Here is a 19197-nt window from a genome sequence, read left to right on the forward strand (position 1 = left end):
ATGCAAACCAGTGTTCCGTCGCCTTGTTTCAAACCACTCACTTCAAACGTCCTCCTACTAAGTAGTATTCATGTTATTGTTTTCTTTCCCCAGGGCGCAGGTCGTTCTGTCCACTTTTGCAATGATGTCACCTATTTTTGACTTCGCTCATGCTTCGCCCACCGAATCGCCGTTTCGCCGTGCCACTATTTGCAATGGAAGTCCAGATTTGTGTACCCGTAATTTTGGAAACGTTACCTTTGTCGGTGCCCATGATTCTTATGCAGTAGGTACCAACAATGGTGAGTTCCAATGTCCTTGTACATGCAGATGCCCTCACTCAATTACTTTCCTCAAGTTTTCGTAACCCAGGACTACAACAGTGAGCACAAACTTCTTTCCGAACTCCGGAATTACTTAAACTGACCCCTGTCAGTTACACAACAGTTGAACGACGGGATTCGAATGCTGCAAATGCAAGCCCATAACTTGAGTGGAGTCATTGAGCTTTGCCACACGAGCTGTGTACGTGACGTACATATTGTCCTAGTCATGCCGTACTCACTGTGTTGTAGTCACTATTTGATGGCGGAAGTCTTCAGACTTACCTTACAACTGGTAAGAATAAATATTTGCCTTCAGGTTGCTTTCCTTACCCCTTGGCATATAGTGAAAGCCTGGCTAGACGCAAATCCAAATGAAGGTCGGTAACGTTCATGATAGAAGGCAGAACTCTGGCATTTCTCAAGATGTTTTTTCCAGTACTTTCATTGCTCATCGTCAACTCTGATACTTTTCCACCGAGTAGTTACGACACTGTCTTCAAGGCGGTTGGGCTTGACACGATGTTCTTACTCGCCGCCTTCCTCTTCGCTGCTTGAAAGTGACTGGCCGACCCTTGGCAGCCTCATCGATTCGGGAACGCGATTGATAACTTTCATGGACTCCAACGCTAACTTCAGCTCCGTTCCTTATATCATTGACGGTGTGTTACACAGTTGAAACCCACGGGGATTTTGTTTGACACTCTTGCCCCCAGAGTTCACTAATATCTGGGAAACTGCGTATGACGTCACCACGTCATTTGATTGCAATGTGAACCGGTCAAACGCCAACACCCCCACTGCTACATCTATGTACCTTATTAATCACTATTTGGACACATTGATTCTTGGCCAACCTGCTCCAGACCCAAGTCAAGCTAATCAAACCAATGCTGTCACCGGTACAAATTCCCTCGGTGAGCAGTTCGAACTCTGCGTTGGTCAACAGGGCAGAAACCCGAACTTCATGCTCGTTGACGTATGTACATTCAACTATCTTGTGGTTTTCTTTCTAATGGTTCCAAGTTCTACGAGTACGGTGGTGGGTCTGTGTTCGAAGTTGCTGCCACCGCTAATGGCGTCACCTATTCACCTACCACGCCCATTGCAACTCCGGGAGGAACAAGTTCACCCTCATCTTCATCGAACTCCAGTCCGCCTAGCTTCAGTCGGTGGAGCTCGGTTTGGGTAGTCATTGGCAGCATAGCGTTCGGCGCCTTCTGCATTTATTAATATGTCATCTGACGTCGGTCATGCACATCCACCACTTGCAGTCTACCAAAAAGTTATACGGATCTGGGACTGAACTCATGCAATGCACACTCGCACTATACTCGTCGAACTACACAATAGATTGTCATGGACTTGGATGTTATTATCGTTTCCTTTCTATACGCCACTTGTACACCCGAGGTTTGTAAGTTTTCTCATCCGCTTTGCTTGCCTTGGAAGCTGCCGTGTCATCCATTTCATCCTCATCTTCATCGTTGTTCTCAGCTCCTACTTCTTCAACACCACGCAGCTTTCGCCGACCTCCCTTACCTGCCAGAAGTCTTTGCATCTCTAGTTCACGTTGCGTATATCGTAATTGAGTGTCACGCTTTAGTCGTGCAGCGAGTTCTTTTAGGAGGCGCTTCTTGTTTTGCTGAATGAAAATTCTCAGGAAGTGGGTGACGACAAGGAAATATATGGGCATACCACATTAAGTTGCTGTATTTCTTCAGTATCCTCAACAATATCCATCGATGCACCGGCTGAGGATTTGTTCTTCCGTCTCCGTCGAGAAGATACACTTTCTACAGTCTTCCAGCCGAGGTCAACTTCAGCCCGTTCGACATCCACTTCAGTCGTAATTTTGACTTGGTTTGAAGATCGCCGCTGAGATAGTTGCTTTGCTGCAGTGTATATTTTGTCATGTCATGAACGGGACGGCGTCACAAGATACACTCGCCTTCCGTCTCATTCTCAGCAAAGATAATATGTCGTGGGGGTGGACGTCGTTTTGTTTCTGGGGGTATGACACCTGCTTCTCGAAGTGTTTCCAGGTCAGTTTCGTCCAATGCGTCCTCGCCATCATCCTCTATGTTATCATGCGGGGCAATGAGGTTAGCCAAGGCGGTAAGTTGGCTCTTGATCCTCTCTATTTTCTGTCGAGGAATGAGTTGAATAAACGACACAAGCACGCATAGAATGTATGCCTTGATTCCGTTGGCTCTCATTGTCCGAACATAACCCTCATCTTGTGTCTTGAGGAGTTTAACCATATCCATAGGCATAGAAACATTTCCTCTATCCTTGACATGCACCCCCTGCACCATCCTCTCCTTAACCATCCCAAAGTAGAACTCATCCTTATTCCTATCCGCTGCCTTCTGCCTCAGGCGCGTTATACGATCCTGTTTTGAGTGATAATCCCGTGCACGTTGGACATAATCCTTGTGCTTTTCTAAAATACCAAATTTTGCGCGATGAGAGAGCTGCGAGCGCTCTTTATGATTTCGCCTATGCAACGAATTTCTGAGGGAGGAGGTCATTGCTGGAAAAAGGAAAGCGTGTGACAAAAAAGTTACGTGACATTGTATAAAGTTGTCACACGCGGGACCAGTTTTCCACCTTTTTGCTTTCATCCCAACCATTTTTTGTTCGGAATCCTTGTCAAAAAATGAGTTTCCAGCATTTCAGACTCGGGCAACTGGCCATGTCCCAGCCTTTGCCTCCACATTTGCAACAGAATCAGCAGCAATCTTATTCACAAAATCCCCCATCGTCCACATCAACGCCCGCAGCGCCTTCTAGCCTTGCTATACCGGCGCCTCCAAAGTCGACAACTGCAAGGTCACCTTATGGTTGTGGCGATAGTGACGATGGATACACTCTTATATTTCCAAACCTCGCTGCATTCCAGGAATGGAGGGTCCATGAGGAAGAAACACAGATGGTTGAATTCGTGAAGGGTGACACTCACGGCAGCAAGGCAGTTCCTCCCCGTTTCAAGGACCATACCAAGCTAGTTTGTGCCCGACATTCAAGGAGCGGTCGCAAGAAGTATGTGAAGAAACACCCAGAGCGCGTTCGCAAGGTACCTAGTAGGAAGGTTCGTATCAGCAACACCCTCCATAGTATGGCCCATTCACGTATTCCCTCAGCTTGATGGGCAGGGGTGTCTGGCGTCCATCAGCTACAAGACTTATTATGACACTGATGAAGTTCGAGTTTGTTGTGAGTATTCACCCAAGTATCAGGGATATCGCCTTGCCTGAACGATCTCATAGACATTGCCGAGCATTCGCATCCTATCGGGTTGGCAAACCTGCCTTTTACTCGTCGCGGTAGGCGACAAACAGTCCTAGCCGAGAAAGAGGAATCAAAGCGCGCCATACAAGCAGCTTCTGCAGCCCCCACTCCCACGCAGCAGGAGGGCTCATCTACTCCATCTCAAACACAGGTCCAAAACTACCCTTCAAATCCTCCACTTGCCCATCTGCCCCATCCGTTTCCTGCTTTCCCTGGACCTCCGGCAATGGGCTATCCTCACATCGGACCTCCTCAGGGTTCACCATCTCAGCAAGAACTGTGGGATCGTATGAGCATTCTATTTAACTCCATTCGTGAACATGCTCGAGCATTCGATTACCCCGGGCCTACTGTTGTTGCTCTTGAAAGCGTTCTCATCCGACTATATTTGGAAAGCCCGATGGGCGTTGTGGGGGGCCCAGGCTTTGGAGTTCTTGGCCCAAGTATGCACGGAGGCGCGATGGCCCCTCATCAGCATCAGCAGCCCCAGCAATCACATCAAGATGTTCGCCAACACCAACAGCAAATGAACGGCGCATCTCCTCAAAACGGTGAACAAGTAGTGAACAATGAAATGGATAGCGGTATAGAAAGTGGTTGACAACCCAGATTTTGGTTTTCTTGTTCATCGACGTCATTTTGAAGCGTCATCCTTGCAAGCTGTACTGTAAGATAGGTTGATGTCTAGTGGATTTTGCATGCGTTTGTTCCTTCGGACTTCGGCAGGTACCGCACATGTACCAAACACTCTTCTAATGCAGTATAATTCATCCTAGTATCATCATATAATTCTAACAAGAATCCGGCTGGAATACAAGAGATGGCGAAAGATTGACTACATGTACATAAGATATGTTACCTACCCTGTGGCGATCACTCCAGGTATAGCTCGATATCAATCCGCAAATGGATCCGCGAATGGGTCCTCGTCATCCACAATTCTTTCCGACTGTCGCGTGCTTGAAGATGCCGCAGTTTGGTGTGTGACGTTTCTCGGTTGTTCTTCCTCGCTCTCGTAGTCGCTGAAATCAGAGAGACTTCCCCTACCCTGATCCCACTCCGAATCAGGTGAAATGTTACGATGTGCGGTTGGTCTCATGGGTGGGGGCAATTTCCCCTCTTCATTACCCAGAGACCCGAACGATAGGATCTTGAAGATCTTCGTGGATATAATTCCCGCGGCTTTCTTGCTCCTCATAATCGTGCAGCTGCTGCTTGTATTGTTCTACAGCTGCTCGTTGTTGAACCGACAGTTCGCCTGTACTATTTGTGCTGAGATGCGTCGCCGCCATTGCAGCTTGTATATTCGCTGTAGGATCTAACGGCGCCGTCTGACCGGGAGCTGAAAGCTGAACGCAGATCACTGAGCAGCGAATTGATGCTGGAAAGGAGCCACCTACATTGACATACATTTGAAGGGCGGTGATAATACGCTCGTTCGTCTCAATTAACGCTCCGATCATTTCCTCGTTCTCCACGAGCTGGTTTAAGTTATGAGCAACTAAATCAACAACAGAAGAAAAATACAGACTTGGATATATCGCACTATAGGCTTACGGATGGCACGTGCCTTCCCGAGACACTCCTGCACGCGTTCATTCGAAACTACGCTTTCTTTCTCGCCATTCACTAGCATTATGGCATTCACCAGGTTACTGGACGCTTGACTTGCGTTAGCGATGGTTGTCAGTATTTGCGGCTTCTCCTGTTATCGTGTCAGTTGGTGGCAGATTGCAGGCCTGACAACTTGAATGGGGGTCACGCACAACTTCAAAGTCGAAGGGAGCTTGGCGGGACCGGCTCTTCTTCTTCCTTGCGTCTTCCTCCGCTTTACGCGCCCTTTGCTTCGCTTCTTGCTTTTCCTGCTTAGCTCGTTGTTTCGCCAGCTCTTTCTCATCCCTCTCTTTCATTTTCCTTTCGTAGTCAGATGATGGCCCATGACTGAGTGGATCTGCACTATTTGAGTATCCTTGGCTGCGACGATCTGCGGGACGACATTGTCTGAAGAGACCTGTAACAACGGACATTGATGGATCATCTTTGAATTGGGAATGCCATGCTGCAAGAACGGCCATGAGCTTCTTCTTAACTTTCTGATCCGTCGTTGGATCAGTTGCGAGTTGCTTTATGGCGTCAATTAGCTGGCCGTCGGCAAACGTAGCTGTGACCATAAGCTAAAACCAGTCTTATATTTGTATATAAACTCACTTTGAAACTTCTGAGGACCATTGTCGACAAGTGCTTTCAGTATCTAGTCCTATCAGTCATTATACTTCCGCCGATAAGGAATAAAAACGTACGACAAGTGCACGGTACTGATGGTGTACATCTCCATGCTTAAGTTTCTTTCGTATTGCTCTGGATGCTTCGGGAGTCCTAGTGTAAGGGGTATACGCCCAACGCATCAACGGTCACTATTAAACAATGTGAGGTCCGGATTTCAAGCGCACCCTGTTGGTTGTAGCGCAATTGATTCTAATAGTTCCGGGATTCTTAGAACCGTTGAATGAGCTTTGCAACCAGTTTAGAGATACTGTTGTTCCTACCCATCATACGCCTCATCATTATATGAAGGTGAGGTGAGAATGTCCACCCAATCGGTGATAGATGACTGCAGCGGATCGAAATTGTCTGAGCAAGTAAGAGCGGTAGGTATCCTGAACGCACATGAGGTTTCTCGCGGTTCAGCGCAGAAACTGCAAACTTGAGAGCAGACATGAAGAACCGCTTAAGCTTGGAACTACGGCCAAGCCTAAATAGCCGATCTTGCCCAGAGGGGTGTGACGTCACGCCCCCCTGTCACGGATATCATTGTTCGGTGTTCGCGGGTTGTCGCGGAATATTAAGTGAAACAAGTGGTCGATAGGCTTTATAACGGGTCTCCAAGCACATGTTAATCGGGATATAAGATCAAAGTTACTTGTTTCTTCGAGAGCAATTAATGTTGTGATTAGCCCCATACTATATGACGTCAACCGGGCTGGTCCTTTTCGTTTCGCTTACACCATCACAAAATGCCAGTGGAGACACGCAGTGCTACACACACCCCTAGTATGAGTCCCAGTGAGAATCCTCTTGGTCCTCGAAGGCGAATGAAGAAAAGCGAAAATGAGGACACCACTGCACAAAAGACAGAAGTGAAGATGGAACCCGAGGTCGGTGAGAAGCGCAAGGCTCTTGAGCTTGAAACAGCGGAAGAGACGGAGGCGAAGAGGCCCAAGATAGAAGAGGTCGATACAAATAAATATGCATTCACCCCAGGTTAGTGTATTCTAGAGTCCGAGTGCCCTTCATCGCTGAACCTATTTTATTCAGGGGTAATTGAGCGTGGACATATATACTTCTTCTACCGCCCAAAAGTCCAGCATGAACAAGTTTATTCTATGGACGATGTCGCCAAGCTCCATGTACTCCTTGTCCCTAGTTCATCCGAGCCCTTCAGCGTGAAAGGAGAAAGTGAGCAGAGTAAAGATGTCTCCGGTGCAGATGCGGACGAGATGAACCTTGTGGCGCAAGGCGCAGACGCTGCACCTGCACCTGAATCAACGACAAAGGACAAAAAACATTTCCGCTTGATCATTGTCGGTAAGAAGAGACTCCCTGATCCTGAACACGAAAAGCACGCCCCAATTTGGGCGACAGTAATATTCGTGGGCGACAATTTACATGACCTGGAGGAGAAGTTGGGGGAAAGGACTTATGAGACAAAGACCCGGGGTATGATTTTACCCCTGGTGACGATTGCATTTTGAAACCGTTGTTAGGTACGCGCCACACACCGCCCGTTCGCCTTGCAGGACGTGGTGTGTACGCAGCTGTCAATTCTCAAGGGAATGTTCCGTCAAGAAATGCCACTCACCTTGGATACCACCTTTCACACCCGACCGAGTTGGGAGATGTCCAGAAAGCACTTGGGATCCATATCGCATCTTCTTTCGTAATCCAAGTCAAGAATCCCAAAGCAGAAGCTCCGGCTAATCAACGTGTAGGATTGCCCAAGAGTCGATGTGCAATTTATTCAGAAGACGTCATGAAAAACGTATTTGGAAGGGGTGAAAAAGGACGTTCGTCGATTGGACTCCGATTCACCAATTGTAACTGTATCGAACTTCTGGACCACGAAGGTGCTGAATTGCTTCTCATCCCCGCCCGTACGGGGACGGAAGGAAATGATCAGAGCCTCGGAAATGGGCGGGGAGAAGGTGAGGTCTGGTCCTATCTTCTCGAATCTAAATATTTACTGGAGCTTAGCCTTGGAAGAAGTCAGCCGCTGTGAATCGGAGGAGCGAGTCGAACAAATTTTCAAGGAATTGGCCTTTAATAAGGACCGCTTCCTAGCAGAGCCTCTCAAAGGGGAGTGGGCCTGACGCAATCAATATGAACGGTCTTGCGGGCTACGTGGCTTTCAACTTCATATCACGAGTTTTCTTGCGGTCCTGTGACGAATGCAATTGCGGTAATGATGGTATGCTAGTCAAAGTGTAAAGTACAGATGTTCGCACAGATTATTGTCTTGTCTTGTCCATGCCATGTCATGTCTTGTCTAATCCTGCTTCATCACCATCATTCACTCGTATCACTTTAATCCATTCGCGGTAATTGAAATTCCCTTGACGGTCAGTGAATGAACTCTGGAGGAACTTGTCGATCTGGGCACGAAATCAGCCACTCAGACGGTTAGAGCAGGTACAAGACGAACTTCCTGCTGACCCATTCTTTCCCCTACTTCTCCCATCCATTTCTGCATCTCATCAGATTTAACCGTACCCGTGTCGCCCTCATCGAAACATTCAAAAGCCTCCCTCAACTCAGCTTCTGGATCGAACTCGAAAAGTCGCTCGCTCATCATGGTGAGGAACATGGTAAAGTTGATACCTCTGTCTGATGACACTAACGAGTCGCGTGAAGGTGTCACAGGAGGTGACTTGCTGTGCCCAGGGCCACCAGGGCGCGCGCTGAGCAGGCCATCTAGCATACTCTTCGATGGTGAAATACCTGGAACCAGGTTAAGCGCTTGACACACCGAATAACGAGTGCAAATTCACCAAGGCTTGAGAATATTTCTCGCAGATCAGATTCCGTTACCCAGCCATCCTTGTCGTGGTCGATAAGTTGAAATGCCTCCTTGAACTGCTGAATCTGAGGTGCCTGAAATAAGGAGAAAACGCCAGATGGCTCGCGTCTTGCTCTTGACTTCTGCGAGTTGGATGGTTTAGAAGGAGTTGCGTTCGGTGAAAGATAGTCTGGGTATCGCGACATGGTGTTTGAGATTTTGAGTGGACTACATTCGAAAGCAACTTAATGGACTGGTTTGCACGTGACAACGCACATATTCCCTTTCGTTCACGTCGTTCAACAACCTTTTTTGCATAGAACAGTCTGCACACATAAGGAACTGGATCACGCCGAGATAACGAACCTCCTGAAGGCATCATCGCTCTAGTGGACTTTGAGTCCAAGGTAAATGATGATAATAGCCATCCGACTTGTGATTCTATAGCAGTTTAGTGAGGGGGAGCTTAAAACGAGAGATGATCATATCCCCATGTCCACTTTATGTACTCTCAATTTAATCCCTCCTGTTCATCGAATATCTAGTCCACCGCCGTTTCTCTCCGTGATGAACAAACCTTCTGTCCAACTTGACTCCAATGATAGGCTCTTGGCCCCCCACCGTGCGCCCACCGATTTAGCACGCTGCACGACCATCCCAACGGCACCAACACGGCTCCCCGAGAAACCCAACTAGTCAATGGGCTGTCTTGCGTGGGTTGAGACCTCCTTATGGTTAACCCGCGATCACGGCGGCGTAGTGATGGGTGTGAACAGTTTACAGGTACGTTGCTTCAAATGACTTTTGATAGGTTTCGATTTCCTCCTCGGCGGGCTCTCGCGTACACAGGCAGTCAGTATCGGGAGATCTCGGGTACGGACGTGGATGCCGACGTCGTGAACAGCCGCTTGGTATGCATATAGCACCTGTTCTGATTCCGTCGTCCTTATGAACTTTATTGTGCAGCTTAATACCCACAGAGTTCATACAAGCTGGCGGTAACCAATAGGATGAGAAAATATTGGTTTTAACATACGGATGCCGCATTTCCACCGAGTTACATAAGTGACTTGTGTATCTTTTAGATGCACCTCGGTAAGTACATCCAATATACTCTCCAGTAGCTGGCCTAATACACGCATATGACAGTCGATAAATTGGCACGTATAACACACGATAAGTGATAGTAGCTGATTCGCGCCAGTCCACCATGCCGTGAATGGACTTACTGTTCCCACCTCATGCCAAACGTGATGTCAACGGGCTATATCGTGCTGTAGGTCTTCCAGAAAAGCTCACCTCTTAGAGCTATACACTGAAGCGGTTGCTTCCCATTAGGTACAGGTGTTTAGGGCGCACTCGGCAATATCCTTGGACAATGGAATGGCACCCAAGAATGTTTGCATGTACGTACCAATCAAATGAATATTCTCTGATAGTCGTTGGGTGGTATATCGTTTGTTGTTGGCAAGCGCTGGCAGCGTGGATGGCAATGAAATTCATTGCCGACATGTGTACCTGGCCGGGACGCGGGGTGACGGCTGCTCACGCTTCTTTTGTTTCCGATGTCATGAGTTTGTAGAGGTTTGTTCACCCCCTTGGCGTATAATTCTGGCCTCGCTTACTCGACAGGACCGCAGTGGTGACATTTATGCAAGCGGGGTGCCCACTTTTTTCAAAGAGCAACCTCGATGCAAGATCGGCTTCAACAATATTTGAATAAACAAGAATTCGAGGCTCAGTGCTCAGTAGGCCCAGATTGTCTATTTCGTGCTGGTACCCCTTCCGAGGAGATTATTCATGACGCATTGCCCTGACCATGGTGTAACATCGTGCAGTCTCACGAACCCGGTTGCATATAGCCGCTCAGCGATACGGCCACTCGGGTCAACGTCATTCTTCAAAAGGATGTACTTGTATCTCAGGGTTTGGAGCACAAGGTGCTAAACTTTGTATCCACTTTGTATCCACTTGTTCGAATTCTTCATCATAGCCCACCTTACAGCCTATCTTAATGAATGCGATTTGCTCCCCCTGTCGTTAGTTGAAGATGCTTCGTAATGCCCGAAGCTGCATATGAGATGCTCGTTGCGCACGCGGGGTCATGAAGCAATTTTACCGCGTGTTCTTTATCGGTATGGTCAATGCAGCAGACCTTCTTCCTCTCTAGTTCGCTGGGGGCAGCGCTGTTCTAGGCCACTGGATCAGCACGATTTTTGCGGCCATACTGCGAAAGTAATAGCTATTATGGAAAAGCCGTCCACAAGTTAACCTTGCTGAAATATGGAAGTTTGAGTTCATTCTCACTTAGTGCCTAGGCCTCATCCTTCGAAGTTCGGACCCGTCCGAGTCAACATATACGGGTGACTCGATAATCAGATGCCGCTTAAAAATACGAAGCCGGGATCATTGCGCAGTAGAAGGCTTGCCGCACCTGCTTCAGCTGAAAAGGCGGTCCAGGGATCTTATTAGTGCTCCCAACGGGACAGCCCTGAGTATCAGTGTTGTTCCCAAACTAATCCCTTGGCACTAAATATTCTTGGCGCCCTCCTGTATAATTCCTTGGCTTGGCAAATGAAGTCAGAGTCTGTCAGACTTCCAATTCGAAATGAAATCATGTCACTCTCAATTAGTAATCGTGTCCTTGGCATGTTGGCTGAGAGTTTGCACACAGCTGCCGCGTGTATGGTGAGTTGTGGCTTTCACGGCTGAATGATTTATCAGCTCGACTGCAGCAGTCATGGAATTCGACCACCAATATGATTCTGTGAAGAGCCAGCGCATACGATGAATGACATTAACCAAAATCACGATGAAGGGTATCTGCACAATAACTTGAATATCATATTGGCAGTCTAGATAGTATCCTATAGTATACCTGATTGACACAACAATATCTCAGAGGCAGCCTGAAGCAGCTTGTTCACATGTCGGCTTCGTTGCCTTGTCCACGACGGTTGTACCTGGCATCCCGTCAATGTCCCGTCCCAAAACGACAAAACGCTGGCAATTATATCGGAACATGTTGGTAGTATGACTCCACCATGAGAAATATTTACGGTTGTTCTCGGCAGCATCCGGGATCGAAGAGCTGAAGCACTTACGACTGGTGATCAAACAATGATTGCAAGTTGTATATTGATATTCGGTGAAATCTGGATAGAGGGTTCAGGGAGGTGCCAAGATGAGGGGTCGTACATCCTGGATCGACAATAGTATTAATAACGAGCAAATAATGTGAAGCCCTTCATGTAAGTGAGATCCTCGAGGATCCTTGCAGTCGTCGAGGTCGACCGTCTATGATTGACAATGTTTTATCCCGTTCCGCTCCGATTGAGAAGGGATTCCGTTGACTTTGGGCTTGTCGATTTCCTGGCTTGTGGGCTCTCACACTGCTGTGTGAAAACGGATTCGAAACGCCAAACGTTCTGACCTATGCCATAGAATAATTTATAGGGCTATCTTTTTGAGGAAGAAGGAATGAAAGTAACCCGACAAGGGTATTATGAGCGCCAAGGAAGAAACGCCCTAGAACACGCTCTGAGTTGTGGAAGTCTGTCAAGGGTTACTTCTAGCCATTGACTTCCTGATGGCAGAACTCCACTCACGATATGAATATGCGTTGCATGGGGTAACCTTTGGAGCAAGTGGTTCAAGTCAAGAGCATGTATTCCGAATTCAACCGGTGGGTAACCCAATTTGGAATGAGTAGATCGAACACCGTGACGGTGATCTCCGATGCAGTGGTGATCGGTCTTAGTGCCAAGGAAGTAAATTGCTTGGCACGCTGGCATTCTTACGCCAAGGCTCGATCTTGTCTTGGCATACAAAGGAGACTCTTCTGACGGCTTATAAAATCAAAATGAGTTCCTTAGACTCCGCGACCGTTCTTGTCCCAGACTTCATCCCTCCGAATCACCTTGACCGTTTATTATTACAAGACTCCTACAACCAACTCATGCAGCCTCCATCAGAGTCTCCTCCTCCACCCTCTCCTCAAAATAATAATTCTGCAGCTTCATCCTTGAAACCTCCTTCTCAATCGTCAGCACCAGACACTTCAGTCTCTCCTCCATCTATTCCATCAAACTCAGAATCCTACAATTGTCAATGGGTCGATTGTTCTACCAGTTTTACAGATCCTGAGGTTCTGTATAATCATCTCTGCAACGATCATATCGGTCGAAAGAGCACAAATAATCTATGTCTCACGTGCAAATGGAAGGATTGTGGGACCTCATGTGCGAAACGTGATCATATCACAAGTCATCTTCGAGGTATGTCGTTCGTATCGCATATTGTGATTCAGCATCAATCTAAAATCCCTCCTAGTCCACACTCCGCTGAAGCCGCATGTCTGTGAGGTTCGATATTTATTGCTTTTTTTTCCACCATTCGGTTTATGCTCACTCCTTGCCAGATATGCAAAAAGTCATTTAAGCGCCCGCAGGACCTCAAAAAGCACGAGAAAATCCATACAGAAGAGCACCACGCGCAGCACAAGCACTCCAAGGCAATTACCGTAAATGATCCTGCTTACGCCTCCCGAGTTCGCGGAGATGCTATTCCATCAAAAGGCGCTCTCAATAGGTCGCTTTCTGGCAAGCTCCAAGGCGCAGCACCGGGCGCGTTGCCTCCTAAAGTCCCTTTCGCTCGTGCACGCGAACGTACTGGTACAGGACCAGACGGTTAGTCACACGATCTTCAGCATTACGTCCGCTAACGTCGGACCTTAGGTGGGCACTATAGTGCCTTGCCCACTCCGTCTCCGGAGCTCGAACCTCATCCTTCTCGTCATGTGCCTCATTCGTCATACGAGCTCTTTCTCCATAATCAGGTACCTTCATGGGACGGTGCTAAATCCGACGCACGCGCCTCAAATCGCAACAAGAGGTCGCTTGAATACAATGTCGACGATTTCTTCACTGAAATGAAGAAGAGGAAGGTCAATCCTGCTTACGACAACCGTATGTATACCGTCATTTAATGCGCATAAGTGTCTGATAGAACAAATTTCACAGACATGGTAGAGCGTCTCAACAGTCTTGCATACGCACAAGACGGTGCACATTATGACGAGTTTAATCCTCGCTCAGTGTCTTTCGACGTCCGCACACCAGAGGAGCTTGCCGCGGTGAACGAATTTCTAGTGACCCTTGGCCGGGACGTGACTGCAAACAATCGTGCATCCCAGGACTTATCAGGACGGTTCTCACCAACGTCGTATTTTGATGCTGACAGCCTCAATCAGCTTGGGCTCACCGGAATGCCTGGACTACTGGGTCCAGGGACAGCGTATATTCATGATGCTGCATACCCACAGACGGCGCACCCGCCGCACCAATATGCCACTGCCGCCTACCCTTCTCCACCCTCACTTGGGAGGTCTTCGCATCCATCCGTGCAACAGACTCAATATACCCCTGTTTATCCTCCTATGCATGCTTCCACCCCTGGTGGCTACTCAGATCATTACACATCTTCCCATCAGAGTCGTGCTTCGACGTCCGTTTCCCACGATTATGGTCTCAATACGCCATCCTCGACATATGCGTATCACTCAACGTCTACTCCGCAAGGGCACTTCCACCCTACACCCCCGCTCGACCCGACTTCTCCGCATTCTTCTAGCTCCACCCCCTCTAATGCTACCCCGCCACATCACTCGTCGACACAAGAGTCTTTTGCTGATTTCAGCTCGCTTCGTGGGCCTCGCGGTGCTCATCCACCTGTGCAAATGGCTGCACCAGAGTACCATCACAAAGCTATGCGGACCATGATCCCATTGAAAACAGCTCCTGCCAATGCGCCCGAACCGGTAGTACCTGCCCTCCCTACCACCACACACCGCGGATCAATCAATGCATTGCTGTCGCCACCATCATCATCTGTGCCTTCTTCCAGTAAATTGTACCCCTTGCTGCTTCCCGAAGATTCTCATTTGAGGTTACCGTCACTCAAGCCTGACGCAGGTCCGTTCAGACTCCCACCCATCAAGGATATGTACCGCCCCCCCTCACCCCAGACGTCTGCATCACGGTCTCCGGCCACATCTCGTGGGACGACCCCTAGCTCGACACGTTCGTCACCCGTGTCCACTCACACAAACATCCTCGGTCTGCGATCAATCACTGAGACATCAGAGAGTGATGAGCTCGTCAGGAAAGTTGGCAAGATCCAGCTAGATCATCTGACGAAGGAAGTCACACCGGAAGACCGGCGGAAACACGCAGAGCTTATACGTAATTTGCTTGTAAAGATTAACGAGGATTATCGGAAACGCTTCGGCAGTCCCCAAATAGAGTCCTCGAGGGTTTTGCGAACCCGGTTGCCTTCTGTAGATGTGGAGATGGCCGCTGCATAGGCGATAGACATTAATTAGTTATTACGAACTCATCACTGCTTTCTGCGTTTTGCACTCTTTACTTGTACACGAGTTTATTGCGAGACATACGTTACACATATTAGGATTGAATGCATGCAAATAAAATAAACAAGGAAAACAGTAGGTAGGACGCGAGATACGTTATGATCTCTTGAGCGTAAGTTTTATCTTTGGAGCGGAACCCGAAGGTGTACCAGGTACCGCCAGATCTACATCTTCCATTGCAGATACTGGGGGACTAGTCGCCAATGGAGAAGGAACCGGCGCACCAAACCCAAGGGCTCCGCTAGCTCTGTTGAACCCACTTAAACTAGATATCCCGGCGGAGTTGGGCGGTGGACTTGTTACGGATGTAGGAGTGGCAGGTACAGGTGCCGTTCCACTGTTGAACTCTGCCCAACGAGGGCATTTACGGTTAGTTTCTATCAGAAAAGGAGTCACCAGGTACATCTTGTTAATTAATGGGAATGACGTACTCATGTGGCCCATCTGACCACAATGACCACAGCGTCTCTGAACAAAACGTAAGTATTAAACCTCGTGCTGTCTATTGGCAATGCCCTGAACTCACGGTCGTATCTGGTTTGAGCGGCCGGCTGAGTTGCATTGGGGTACCACCTTCCTTGACAATCTTGGCGTTCTTACGATGCAGACGCCGCTCTTGGTTTTTCTTCATTCGTGCTATTTGTTCTTCCAACCTACGAGGAGATCGGGTTTCAGTTTCACGTTACTTATACAGCCAGCCATGTAACCACATACCGTTTCTTGTACCTCTTGTCCTTGTCCACATCACCCGTAGGTGCGAGATTATCGGCAAGCGTGGCCTCTTCCTCCAATATTTGCCTGGCACGCACATAAGCACGTATGACGGCAGGATCGCGGATGATTTCTGTCTGCCATTCTTCATCGACCTGAACTCGGGAATGAATTAAGTTCCGAGCTCGAAAGCGGTAGACTACAAACCAGTCGCTTAATCCGGAGGACTTTACGACTATCATTCGGTCCCAAACTCATCTCCCGCTCCCGTTCCAACGAAGAGCCGCGGCTGAAAGCGGGTGATGCAGGGCCAGGACCAATCGGTGTTGGTGACATTACAGGAGAGAAGGGTGTCTCATTCCTGAGTGAAGCTTGCCGTTGTAGTTTCTTGACTTCAACAGGGGCAGGGACTTCATCTTCCTCCGATAATTGTGGTTCGTCCTTCCTGCTCAATGAATCGAACTGAGCTTTCCATATCCGCTCGATCTCGGATTTATAAATCTGCTGCTGTTCGGCAACATTATAACGGTGCGCGGACTTTGGTCTGTTATCTGCCTCGGCTGATGAAAAAAATATGGTTTAGTTGGCTTTGTGACACAAGAGAATAATAATTAAACTTACCAAGCTTCTGTTCATAATCTTCGCCCGCTTTCACAAAAATATCCTTCATGGAAATGCGGATGAAGCTGAAGGCTTCTCCGCGCCCAGTAGGGTCACCTTCACCATGCAACCGAAGCATGGCTTTAGCCTGGGTGGCAAATAGGAAATTCTTTGTCGTGATCCAAGGAGCCAGTTGTTGTTCAACGGAGAGCTTCGTCTCCCCTTCATCATCCTCCGCAGTTTCAGCGGTTTGAGTATAGCCAGAGTCTTGGAGATGGCGTTGCCCGACTTGCATGCTCTCCATCAACACAACTTGCTCGGGACCCACCATCTTCAACATATCCGCATCACTAGGAATGGTTACGGTAGATTTGAGACGCCAAAAACCTTGATGAGGACCGCGTCTGTGATATTCCATGAACTCCTTTAGCCTTTGCCGCATCTGGAGTTCATTTTGATCGGGAAAGTACTTCATCAATCTTGATATTTTTAGCCGCTCCTCACTGCTCTTCTTCAGGAGTTTGAAGGCAATTATTTGTAAGCGATACTTGATGGTGTTAGTGATCTTCCGAGAGTGTGGCCCTGGTACTTCGGTAACAGGGTACGTCTGCCCGATCACGAACAGGTTCTTGATCTCACGCAAGTAGTACCGTGTCTCGCCTTTCGTGGTGCTCCTAATACTCAATTAATAAATTTATATCGGTGGAATCGGGGGACCGTACCTAACGGCCAGGAAGTCTGTGGGATAGGGTTTGTGGCGGAAAAGTGGCGCCCGCACGAGATTGTTATACAGTGCCGGGAATGTTTGGCCAGGATAGACATAGCCAAACTTCATGAAAGGCGACTCATCTTGCGGCTCGAGTACAAATGGTACCCCGAGGTCAAGCTTGATAAGTCAATTCAATTAAGTGTCCTGTCTCATCGTTTGATCCATACCTTCGGCATGTAGTCGTCCTTCTCGTCTTTTTTACGATAGTAGTTCACCAGCGCGCTGCCCATACCGAAGTTTGGCACAATTGGCGGGTGTTCTTCCTAAAGGATTTCTCGCTATATCCGATTCCATCAGGCAAGAGACAAGGAAGACTCACAGAATACTCCCATAGGACGAAATTACTGGTGTCCTTGAGGCTCAGGTCGGTCGTGCGATGTAACCCCTCGCCGATATTGCCACCCTTACCAACCTTGCGGCCTGCTTTGTCCTTTTTCTTCTTCGCCGTGCGCACCTTGCTAAAGCGGATATCAATATTGGTTGGAAACTGCAAGGCGGGCCGGTGGAAGGAGCGGGCTTCCTGTTTTGAAAGCCTCGTCTTATACTGATGGAGAAGATAGATAAGAAGATCACTACAGTCAATGCTGAAATCAATTTACGCACAAATGGAAGTTGGAGCTTCTGAGCGGGATAGGCATGCTCGACGACAAGTTGTCCAAACGTCTGACGCACGCGGTGACGGCCACCTTCTTTCGACACCTCGTAGAAGTGATCGTTAGATAGGTTAAATTTATCGCGGATTTGAGCATCATGCGCTCTAATACGCTTTTTCGGTCTGACGGTCTCTACAATTAAATGCCACCGCATATTAGCAAAAATACCCGCGACAATAGTGAGATAGGGGAACTACCTTGAGGATGCTCTTCTGCAATATCTTCTTCGTTAAGTTCAAGTTGAATGAAATCGCGGAAAGGGGCATTTCGGCTCCAAATAATGCTTTGAGTCCAAGCACCCGACTCCAGAGCTTTGTTGACCGGAGTGGTGAGATTATTGTCTTCCAGAGTGGATGACGTAGCCGTGTGGCTCGGCTCATACACAATCTCGTCCTCCCAATTAGATAGCAGTACCAAATCAAAACTTCTGTTGTGCAAAGGAAGAGTGACGGGCACATCTGATTTTTCCCGTTCCTACGCGTGATGAGGGATTAAAAGGAGCACCCGCGATTGGAACTCACCTCGAGAGCGCGCAACAAGTCGTGTTCGATGCTGCCCGCAGACATGACCTCCTCCACACGTTTGTTCTCGACCTGCCGCTTGGTATCACCGACTACGGTATCAAGGAAACCCCTTGGAATATCGCGTTTCCGGGGGTAAATACTCTCAGCTATACAACGGTTAACATCCTTTGAAATTATGTGGGACAATTCATACCCTGTAAAGGCCTCTTTGTTATCCTCGATTTCTTGACCGTGTACCCTTTGAATAACTCTGAGAAGTCAAGGACCCTGTCCTTCTCGAAGGCTGGAAAGCGTTCATAAACGGTCTTTGGCCTCTCCACCAGCCGCTTCACTACCCTAACGCGCTTCTCCATAGGACGCATGCTCATAGGGGATTGAACCTCCATCTTTACAAAGTCTTCCGGCATTTCGGATTCAAACTCCTTGTCCACTTCATCCTCGAAGTCCTCTCCCTGATCTGCACCGACGGCGTCGTCGTCCCACTTGTCATTGTAAATCTGTTTGGCGTCCAAGGAAGTCAATCCGGAAATACCAAGGCTGTTGGGAAGATCGCCTGTAGAGAGGGATAGGCCTGACAAAACACTATTCAAAGAAAACCCTGTCAGTGTTGAAATCACTGAATCTTCATCCTGTATCCGCTGTGAAAAGCCACTTGCTAAGGTATAAACCCAAGACTCACTTGGTTTGCCATGACCTTCGATAACTGTTTGTGCGGATGCTACTGTATAGAATATCCTTTCTTTATGGGTAAATTGACGGACTTCGTGAGTATTTTGACAGATGTAGCACACTTGGGGTGTACAGACGTCGTACAAAATCCGGTGGATGTGAGAGTACTTACTGCTAAGTCTAAGTTAAAGT

The 19197-nt window shown here is 48.2% G+C and overlaps 8 protein-coding genes across 8 annotated transcripts; 4 read left to right on the forward strand and 4 right to left on the reverse strand.

The window, feature by feature from the left end:
- Window positions 1-124: 124 nt before the first annotated feature.
- DFJ58DRAFT_712991 (PLC-like phosphodiesterase) lies at window positions 125-1535 on the forward strand (the record flags this gene model as incomplete). Its single annotated transcript, XM_041383902.1, has 8 exons — window positions 125-281; window positions 416-504; window positions 555-597; window positions 650-682; window positions 742-826; window positions 864-964; window positions 1019-1281; window positions 1329-1535. 8 exons carry the CDS (start codon window positions 125-127, stop codon window positions 1533-1535), a joined length of 978 nt encoding a protein of 325 aa, XP_041250591.1.
- Window positions 1536-1677: 142 nt separating this feature from the next.
- On the reverse strand, window positions 1678-2836 carry DFJ58DRAFT_836135 (u3 small nucleolar RNA-associated protein 11; the record flags this gene model as incomplete). The annotated part of the gene is made up of 3 exons (XM_041392281.1): window positions 1678-1947; window positions 2001-2197; window positions 2248-2836. 3 exons carry the CDS (start codon window positions 2834-2836, stop codon window positions 1678-1680), a joined length of 1056 nt encoding a protein of 351 aa, XP_041250592.1.
- Window positions 2837-2897: 61 nt separating this feature from the next.
- DFJ58DRAFT_675401 (uncharacterized protein) lies at window positions 2898-4365 on the forward strand. Its single transcript, XM_041383097.1, has 3 exons — window positions 2898-3396; window positions 3449-3521; window positions 3575-4365. The coding sequence occupies exons 1-3, from the start codon at window positions 2965-2967 to the stop codon at window positions 4195-4197; spliced, it is 1128 nt and encodes a 375-aa protein (XP_041250593.1). The 5' UTR covers window positions 2898-2964; the 3' UTR covers window positions 4198-4365.
- A 1-nt stretch (window position 4366) lies between these two features.
- Window positions 4367-6403, reverse strand: DFJ58DRAFT_756758 (uncharacterized protein). Its single transcript, XM_041388143.1, has 10 exons — window positions 6264-6403; window positions 6143-6207; window positions 6047-6088; window positions 5897-5972; window positions 5805-5847; window positions 5363-5757; window positions 5128-5301; window positions 4997-5077; window positions 4739-4945; window positions 4367-4713 (listed from the first exon to the last, which is right to left on the reverse strand). Exons 1-10 carry the CDS (start codon window positions 6312-6314, stop codon window positions 4492-4494), a joined length of 1356 nt encoding a protein of 451 aa, XP_041250594.1. The 5' UTR covers window positions 6315-6403; the 3' UTR covers window positions 4367-4491.
- A 203-nt stretch (window positions 6404-6606) lies between these two features.
- DFJ58DRAFT_741028 (uncharacterized protein) lies at window positions 6607-8017 on the forward strand. Its single transcript, XM_041387124.1, has 4 exons — window positions 6607-6857; window positions 6912-7313; window positions 7361-7798; window positions 7848-8017. Exons 1-4 carry the CDS (start codon window positions 6611-6613, stop codon window positions 7961-7963), a joined length of 1203 nt encoding a protein of 400 aa, XP_041250595.1. The 5' UTR covers window positions 6607-6610; the 3' UTR covers window positions 7964-8017.
- Window position 8018: 1 nt separating this feature from the next.
- DFJ58DRAFT_756763 (uncharacterized protein) lies at window positions 8019-9308 on the reverse strand. The gene is made up of 4 exons (XM_041388144.1): window positions 9016-9308; window positions 8642-8956; window positions 8296-8591; window positions 8019-8245 (listed from the first exon to the last, which is right to left on the reverse strand). Exons 2-4 carry the CDS (start codon window positions 8853-8855, stop codon window positions 8129-8131), a joined length of 627 nt encoding a protein of 208 aa, XP_041250596.1. The 5' UTR covers window positions 8856-8956; window positions 9016-9308; the 3' UTR covers window positions 8019-8128.
- A 3071-nt stretch (window positions 9309-12379) lies between these two features.
- Window positions 12380-15077, forward strand: DFJ58DRAFT_694726 (uncharacterized protein). The gene is made up of 5 exons (XM_041383439.1): window positions 12380-12926; window positions 12982-13013; window positions 13070-13337; window positions 13386-13616; window positions 13671-15077. Exons 1-5 carry the CDS (start codon window positions 12512-12514, stop codon window positions 15011-15013), a joined length of 2289 nt encoding a protein of 762 aa, XP_041250597.1. The 5' UTR covers window positions 12380-12511; the 3' UTR covers window positions 15014-15077.
- On the reverse strand, window positions 15078-19195 carry DFJ58DRAFT_756767 (TAF1 transcription initiation factor TFIID subunit TAF1). The gene is made up of 14 exons (XM_041388145.1): window positions 19016-19195; window positions 18530-18965; window positions 18334-18482; window positions 18010-18286; window positions 17763-17944; window positions 17479-17703; window positions 17327-17422; window positions 17113-17276; window positions 16412-17064; window positions 15998-16350; window positions 15794-15945; window positions 15606-15732; window positions 15511-15547; window positions 15078-15456 (listed from the first exon to the last, which is right to left on the reverse strand). The coding sequence occupies exons 1-14, from the start codon at window positions 19025-19027 to the stop codon at window positions 15176-15178; spliced, it is 3144 nt and encodes a 1047-aa protein (XP_041250598.1). The 5' UTR covers window positions 19028-19195; the 3' UTR covers window positions 15078-15175.
- Between the last annotated feature and the right edge of the window lie 2 nt (window positions 19196-19197).

The sequence above is a fragment of the Suillus subalutaceus genome, assembly GCF_016647625.1.
Source record: "Suillus subalutaceus strain FC151 chromosome Unknown DFJ58scaffold_3, whole genome shotgun sequence".
Classification (NCBI taxonomy): domain Eukaryota; kingdom Fungi; phylum Basidiomycota; class Agaricomycetes; order Boletales; family Suillaceae; genus Suillus; species Suillus subalutaceus.